The sequence below is a fragment of the Silene latifolia genome, chromosome X (assembly GCF_048544455.1).
Source record: "Silene latifolia isolate original U9 population chromosome X, ASM4854445v1, whole genome shotgun sequence".
Lineage (NCBI taxonomy): Eukaryota > Viridiplantae > Streptophyta > Magnoliopsida > Caryophyllales > Caryophyllaceae > Silene > Silene latifolia.
In genome coordinates, this window is record NC_133537.1 from 250,932,922 (window position 1) to 250,942,042 (window position 9,121).

Consider the following 9,121-nt stretch of genomic DNA (forward strand, 5'->3'; position numbering starts at 1 on the left):
GTCCCCGAACTAGCCTCGTTTCTATGCTTTCTTGCATGTATTAGGGTCGTTTCTTATCTTTAGCTTCCCACTTTGCATATTCTTTGAGATTTGACTTCCTTGGTAGGAGGGGAATGCTAACCTTGCATATATGGAGAAATTTGAAGCTAAATGGATTACATCTAACGACCAAGCAACAAGGAGGAGACCGATACTAAAGACATAAGTAGATAGAACAAGTATTTGGCCAATGACGAAGGAGCCCCAAGGCTCCTCAACGATCCCCACGGATCTTGAAGCAGCTAATTGAAGAAGCAGCAAAACTAACCTATGAGACGGGCGTCCCTAGCTCTACTCGAGCATCCTGATGATCAAGACGGGCGTCCCACTACTCTGGCTGAGCGTCTCACAAGCAGGACGGGCGAAGTTCCTTAAAGCATGGGCGTCCAATAGGGTAAGGTCTAGCGGCTCCTTAGGGACTGGCAAGGCGTTAATCTTCTTCTTAAGGACTTAATCGTCATTTAAGCCCTTAGTTACCCTAATACTTGTACTTAGTATAAATACTCCATTGTATTAGCGGATTAATCATCAAGTTTTGATCAAGTTCTTATCAATTCCTAATCTAGTTTTAATAGAGCTTATTAGTATTAATCAAGTTGTAATTTCACAATTCAATCTTAATCTTTCTTTAATCATTCAAGTGTTCTTAGATTTAGTTGGGTAATTTGAAGACTATTTGGGTTTATTGGAGAATTGACAACTCTTCATCATTCATCAAGTTTTCTTCTATTATTGTTTGCTTGTTATTTGGATCATTCTAAGTTGGTACAATTTCTTTTATCCTTTGCTAAATTATTATTTATTACTTTACTCATTCACCATGTTTAACCTTGTTAATATGATTGACACCCTTATTAGCATGTCTACCATGATCATGAGTGAGTAGTCCCCTAGCTAGGGTTAATGGGGGATTAAGGGAAATAATCATAGGGTAGATCTCAACTTAATAAGTTCATATGATTGCTTGCTTGTTGTAGTTTTAACTTATGCACATGTTATGCTTGATGAAATGCTTGATTGACAACCTAGCATGAATCTCTTATCCATTCAACAAGACTTGTAAGACATAAATCAACTTAAAGCTTGTTAGACCATGCATATAGTTCAATAGGAAGAAATTAAGTCAACTTTTAGGTGTTGTAAAGTCTTGACCGACTCGGTTCCGAGACCCAAACCTTCCAAGGAGTTGTAAGATATAAATAACTCGACTCCACTATAACAATAATTTGCTTGCATCTATGAAACTTGTTTATGAGATCTCACCATGATTCCCTTATGAACCCATGACACCCTAGTGCCTTCATCAATTGTTTACAAACCCCATTTATTTACTTGCTTTGTTTTGCTTCATTTGTTTACATTTCATTGTTAAGTAGTTTAGATTGCAAACCTCAAACTCAACCCAATTGTGGCACCCTAAGACATAACTCTCTACAACCGATAAATCAATATAATACCCGTCCCTTGGGATCCGATCTTTACTTGCCACTCTACTAAGACTAGTTAGTTGAGATTATAAATATTTTTTTGATTGGTAAGCTTAGACGACAAAGTTTAGACCGCATCATGCTGATGTTGATATGACCAGCAGGCCTCGTTTCCGAGCATGATACTGCTGTCTCCATCTGGGCCGAGCTTGCTGCGGGTGCTTTAGCAGGTGGCTGTTTGGCTTTAGGGGATGGGTTTGTCTTAGGAGGGAGTCCCGATGCTTGAGTCTGAGGCCCTGATTGCGTCGTGGTCACCGGACTGGGTGGAGCGGATGATTGCTGGCTTACTTTTGGCCTAGTCACCGGTTCCAGACTTCCTTCTTTATTTCCTGACATGGTTTACGCGCTATGTAGGTACAATTATAGATGACTACTACTTTGCCCTACAGTGGGCGCTAAACTGTTTTGGTATATTTACCGCTTTTTATTTGAGGGTGAGTTAAAGCAGGCTTATTCTATAATCGTGTGATTTGCTATATGATTTATGTGATTGTATGGAACGCAAGTAGAAGCAAACAATAAGGAGACACTCGATTTGGTGACATGGAATAATCCTAACGAGAAACAACTGCGGGGGGAGACGGAATTCCACCAAGTATTTCACTGGCAATCAATTAGGTCACGAGTACAACTAGATTAGGCGGCTAATTGCTAGTATATGATTAAGAGGTTTTCCGTTTTGAATGTTGAATGACCTTCCTCTTGTTGTTCTCCTTGCTTTTATAGTACTTAACCCTATTAGGGTTAACTGGCTTGCTCTTCAAGATATCCACTGTGGGCCGCCTAGCCCGTACGCTCTATTTCTGCCTCCTATTGACCTGCTACCCGTGACTGATCTGCTACCCTTCTGGCTTCAGCAGACTCCTGGCTCCACGGCGTGATGTGAGGAAATTAGGCCCAAACATTGACTATAGTCGAAGTCTAAGTTATGTTCGTAAACAAGATCGAGTAATGTTTTGAAAGATGGGTTCTGTGCATTATCATACAGTAACATATATAGGTTAAAAGAGGTAGTTACCTGATGTTTTTTAAAATACAGCAAATGCACAGTAGTCATGTAGCACTTTAGGTGTCGAAATCCACAAGTAGCGATGCAAATACTAGTCGGTTCTAGTTGTAGTGTTTAGCTAAATCGATAAAAGTTGAAGTTGGTTTTTATCTAATTAACTAAGCTAATGAATGAAAAATGCAAATTAAACTACATGAGAACAAGTGAATTGATGAGGTTGTAATTAAATAATGAAAGGCCTAGAATCCGATCAAATCTTAAACTATGGGTCATAACGGTAATTACTCTATAAGCAATTAGTAGAGTACATCATGGGGTCAAGTGGACAATGCTAACTAGTCTAACTATCTAACCCTTCCGAGGTATAGGTAGCCCCTGAGGTCGACAAGAGTCACATTTCCATGAATAACCCAAACAGAGTCCAAGGCATTTTTGGTCAACATTTTGGTCTCGACTAAGGTCTTTCCCACTCTTATGGATGAAATACCCTAGCCAAATGGTAGAGTTTCTTTAGATAGGTCTCACTCCCATAAATAACCCACCTAGAGGAGATTCCAAGCCTACACATAACCCCTCTAACTAGGCAACTCCCATTGATAACCAATTATAAGAAGTAAAGTCAAACAAGGGTCAAATTCAATCACTTCCCCAAAAATAATTACCCACAAAACCAGAACTTGCATAAAAGGACTAATTATAAAAATAACCCATTATTAGACTTAATTGGACCTAGAAAGTGGGATTACTCATTAATAATATTAATTAAGCTTAAACAAGTGGTAAAGGTTGATACTTTAACATTCAACATTATTGTAGAATTGGTTTTTATAATTAATCATCCAATAAATGATAAGGATGATGATTAACAACTAATTAAACTATATTAGAAGTGAAATCAAGACTAAAGGTGGTAATTTTAACAAGTAATCTAAATATTCAAAAATTGCAAAATGATTAACTAAGGAAATGAAATTAACAAGACAATACTAGAAATTAAAGAGAGAAATAGAAATTACTATTAGAAAGTGGGATTGTATCTCATATCTTTGGCTAGTTATTATTCACCTCCCATGAATCGTGGGATTGGGAAACTAATTTAGGAACAAGCTATTTGTATATATTGTATCTTGTATTATGGAATTAATCAAGGGAAATAACATCTTTTATGGTATCACCCTCCTTCGATCCTCTGCTTCCGCTTCATCTCTTACACTTCAAAATACCTTTTCTCTATCCCTTCACCATGACTAATGATGGCCAAACCTCCAAACCTACATTCTCCCCTGCATATTCGGTTTCCAATATCAAGAACTACGTACCCATAATTCTCGAAATCGAAAACGTCCATTATGCTTCATGGGCCGAGCTCTTTCTCAATACCACTTGTGCCTTTGACGTTTTGGATCATATTGCTCCTCCGAAAGATGCAGTTATCAAGAAGGATGCCGGTTGGGACCGTCTTGATGCCATCGTCAAACAATGGATTTATAGTACTATCTTCATTGATCTCTTACACACCATCCTTGAACCCGGTGCAACGGCCCAACAGACTTGGGACCGCCTCAAGGACATCTTCAACGACAATCAAAACTCTCGTACCGTCACATTGGAACAACAATTCAGCAACATCCATATGGATAATTATTCCAATGTCTCGGCATATTGCCAAGCATTGAAAATGATTGCTGATCAATTATCAAACGTCGGTTCTCCGGTGCCCGAGACCCGACTTGTGCTCCAAATTGTGACCCATTTGTCTGAAGGTTATGATAGCGTGGCCACAATAATTCAGCAAAGTGACCCGCTCCCGTCGTTTTACAAGGCCCGCTCCATGCTCACCATGGAAGAAGCTCGGAAAGCCAAATCTGCTGCCACACCATCTGACAATGCACTTGTTGCTACCTCCTCTAATTCTAAACCTACGTATACATCCAACAATGGTGGCAATTCCTCTAACTCCAACAACAACTATAAGGGGAAGGGGAATCGTCATCATAAAGGCAATTATCGGGGTAAGAACCAAGGGGGCGGTAACAATGGTGGTTCTAACAAGCAGACAGGCCGTCAACAGACCTCCGCGTCGTCTCCGTCAAATTGGGCGTGGGTTCCTCTTCCTCAGTGGCCTGCAACGTCCCAACAGGGATGGACCGCACCGCCATGTCCGTATCCAACTTCTGGCTGGACCCCATCCGCTGCCAATATTGCACCTGGCATTCTCGGTCCTCGACCTCAGCAAGCGTTTCTCGCACAACCAGGGGTGTTTGGCATGCCACCAGGGGCGTTGGTCCCGACAGACTTGGCGGCGGTGATGCAATCACTTAATCTTCAACAACCCGACGACAACTACTATATGGATACCGGGGCGTCGTCTCACATGAACTCAAACAACGGTAATCTCGTTTCTTATTCTCCTTTGAGTGGCAATCGTGGAACTGTAGTAGGTAATGGTAATACGATTCCGATTCGGGGTGTTGGTAATACTACATTTCCATTCCCTGCCAAAAATATTCACTTAAATAACGTGCTACATGTTCCCCATCTTATTAAGAATTTAATTTCTGTCCGCAAATTTACAGTTGATAATTTTGTTTCCGTTGAATTTGATCCATTTGGTTTTACCGTGAAGGATCTCAAGACGGGGACGCCACTTCTGAGAAGTAATAGCACGGGGGATCTCTACCCACTCCTTCCCACGCACCACACCGCTCCTACACCAACTCAAGCACTTACCGCTGTTTCGTCTGACATTTGGCACGGATGTTTGGGTCACCCGGGTCCTAGTATTTTTAATTCCCTATGTAATAAATCCGACATTTCATGTCGTTCTTGTAGGTCATTGTCTCTTTGTCATTCGTGTCAATTGGGTAAGCATATTAAACTTCCCTTTAGTGAGTCTTTATCTAAAACATTAAATCCATTTGATATTATTCATACAGATTTGTGGTCATCCCCGGTCATAAGCTCGAATCAGCATTGCTACTACGTCTTATTTCTTGATGACAGACAATACAAATTTTTTATGGACATTTCTCATTATGCAAAAATCTCAAGTATATGATATTTTCACTAAATTTCACAATATGATAAAAACCCAATTTAATTCTAAAATTAAGACACTTCAATGTGACAATGGTCGAGAGTACGACAACTCTCCTTTTCACAAATTTTTCAGTTCACGGGGAATGCTTTTTCGATTTTCTTGCCCACACACTTCCCCACAAAATGGTAAGGCCGAGAGAAAAATCTGAACCATTAACAACATTGTTTGTACCCTTCTCATACACGCTCACTTACCCCCCTCAATGTGGCACCATGCCCTTGCCATGGCCACCTACCTTCATAATATACTCCCTAACAAGGCCAACAATCTCACCTCACCCACATAGAGTCTTTACCGTCGCACTCCGTCCTATACTCATCTACGCACTTTCGGATGTCTATGTTATCCACACATACCCCCCACCACTATACACAAACTCGCCCCACGAGCGATCCCGTGCATTTTTTTAGGCTACCCGTCTTCTCGCCGTGGATACAAGTGCTACGATCCTCGTACTCGGAAACTTATTATTGCTCGTCACGTAACCTTTGACGAAACTGTTTTCCCCTTTGCTAGACCACAACCCATGGCCCAAACCACATATGACTTCCTCACCAATGAGCCTTCCCCTTATGTGGCCCATCAATTTCACAACCAAGCCCAGATACCAGACGAGCCCATACCCAACCCAAACTCATCTTCACATAACTCCCCTGTTAACTCCCCTGTTAACTCCTCTGTATCAACCCCGACAACCTCACCTGTCTCCTCCCCAACCCGTGTGACACCACCCACGCCTCCCACACCACCAGTCCCCTCGCCCCAAATGCAAACCCGAGCCCAACACGGGATATTTAAACCTAAACCCGTGTTCGATTTATGTACAACCACCCTATCACCCATCCCGAAGTGTCCCAAATCTGCCCTCCAAGACCCAAATTGGAATCGTGCTATGAAAGACGAATTCGATGCCCTCATCAAGAATGAGACCTGGGTTCTTGTGCCTCGACCTTCGGATATTAATATAACTCGTTGTCTTTGGTTGTTTAAGCATAAGTTTAAGGCTAATGGTGATTTGGAGCGATACAAAGCTCGTCTTGTGGTTAATGGCAGGTCGCAACAGGTTGGCGTTGATTGTGAAGAGACGTTTAGTCCAGTGGTCAAATCCGCTACTATACGGACCGTTCTAAGCTTGGCCGTGTCAAAGAATTGGTCTATCCACCAACTTGATGTCAAAAACGCTTTCCTCCATGGTCATCTTACCGAGACAGTATATATGCATCAACCACCCGGTTTTCGAGACCGCTCACAGCCCGACCATGTGTGCCTGTTGAAGAAATCGTTATACGGTCTTAAACAAGCACCGCGGGCTTGGTATCAACGGTTTGCAACCTATGTTTCAACAATTGGATTCACTCAAAGCAAGTCGGATAATTCTCTTTTTATTTACAACAATGAAGATCAGCTTGCCTATCTCCTATTGTATGTCGATGATATAATCCTTGCTACATCGTCTGAATCGCTCCGGGTAAATATTCTGTCTCAACTCCAATCCGAATTTTCAATGACCGACCTCGGTCCCTTAAACTACTTCTTGGGTATTGCTGTTGTTCGACATCCCAGGGGACTGTTTTTACATCAATCAAAGTATGCTCAAGAAATAATCACTCGAGCTAATATGTCTTCCTGTAAACCCGCACTTACGCCCGTCGACACACAGTCCAAACTGAGTGCTAACAGCGGGAAACCGTTCTCTGATCCGGTACTTTATCGGAGCCTCGCGGGGGCGCTGCAATACTTAACTTTCACTCGTCCCGACATTTCATACGGAGTGCAACAAATCTGCCTATTTATGCACGATCCGCGTGAAGAACACTTCAGTGCACTAAAACGAATTATTCGCTACATCCAAGGAATAACCCATTATGGCCTGCACCTTACACGTTTGGAAATGGGTTCCCTTACCGCATATACAGATGCTGACTGGGGAGGGTGCCCGGACTCCCGTCGCTCCACATCCGGGTATTGTGTCTACCTCGCTCATAATTTAATCTCATGGTCGTCAAAACGACAACCAACTGTTTCACGGTCTAGCTCGGAGGCCGAATATCGCGGAGTCGCAAACGTCGTGGCTGAGTCATGCTGGCTCAGAAATCTATTACTTGAATTACATTGTCCTATCCGACATACCTCGATTGTTTATTGTGATAATGTGTCCGCTATTTACTTATCGGGCAACCCGGTTAACCATCAACGAACCAAGCATATTGAGTTAGATATCCATTTTGTCCGGGAGAAAGTGGCGATAAACGAAGTTCAAGTACGTCACGTTCCATCACGATACCAGTATGCCGATATATTTACTAAGGGGCTGCCAAAAATTCTATTCAACGACTTCCGGTCCAGTCTCAATGTCGGCTCACCTCCCGTTTCGACTGAGGGGGTGTATTAGAATATATTAATATTAGTGTTAGTATATTTATTATTCTAGTAAATTATTATGTTTATCTTGTAACCTAATTTACCTAATATGTATCCTGTAAATATGGGATTGTATCTCATATCTTTGGCTAGTTATTATTCACCTCCCATGAATCGTGGGATTGGGGAACTAATTTAGGAACAAGCTATTTGTATATATTGTATCTTGTATTATGGAATTAATCAAGGGAAATAACATCTTTTAATTACCAAACAAATGCAAGAAGGAAATAATAATAAGTAAGATCAAAAGGTTGAGAAACATGAGCAAAGGATGAGATCTACAAATCTTACTACAATGCTCATAAACCTTATTATCTCTCTAAAATGTAGTGCGTATTACAAAAATAAGGATTTAGCTATTTATATGAAAGGTCCAAAACAAAAATTACAAAGCACAAAACCGAATTATGCCCAAAAGACGAATCCAATCGGTGCAGCTGGTTGTGAGTTACGCCAGCTAGGGGTGAGTTGCACCGTCAAGGTTATTTTCGATGCGCTGGATTGACCACAATGCAGCGTAGGTGATCATGTTATGCTTGTTGAGGATTGGTGTTACACTGACAAGCTAATTGAGATAATTCGGAAGATCACAATGAACCTCAGCTGATTACTATACACCGACGCAGAAAGGGAGTTACACCAAAAGGTTTAGTTTGTGAAACAGGAGCTCATTTAGACACCACCCATGAATAAGCTAGTTCCGGCATGGCAACTAGGAGTAAGACCAAGGCCCCGCCTGACTAGGGTCCTGGGGAGCAAGCAATCTAGAATGCTTAATAAGACTCTTAGCAACAACTTCGCCCAGGGCGATCAAGGCCATTTTACAAAGGTCTACTAACTAAAGTAGGAATTAAAACAGCAGCACAAGAAGAAGGTTAGTTTAGCCAGCATGTGAGCTCAGATTCTTTTCTTTCCTATTTTGGCTAGGCCAACTATATGCAATGTGTGGGCAATCCTTTTGACTCTATCATCATCCAGCAATGCTCAAAAACAAGACAACCACCAAGCTTGTCCAGCTTTAACTCCTCTTATTTACCAAAACTACATGCCAAAAGCCTACTG

General features: G+C 41.6%; 1 protein-coding gene across 1 annotated transcript; it reads left to right on the top strand.

The window, feature by feature from the left end:
- Positions 1 to 3,778: 3,778 nt before the first annotated feature.
- LOC141619924 (uncharacterized) lies at positions 3,779 to 8,027 on the top strand. Its single transcript, XM_074436931.1, has 3 exons — positions 3,779 to 5,192; positions 5,368 to 5,399; positions 6,627 to 8,027. Exons 1-3 carry the CDS (start codon positions 3,779 to 3,781, stop codon positions 8,025 to 8,027), a joined length of 2,847 nt encoding a protein of 948 aa, XP_074293032.1.
- The last annotated feature ends 1,094 nt before the right edge of the window (positions 8,028 to 9,121 follow it).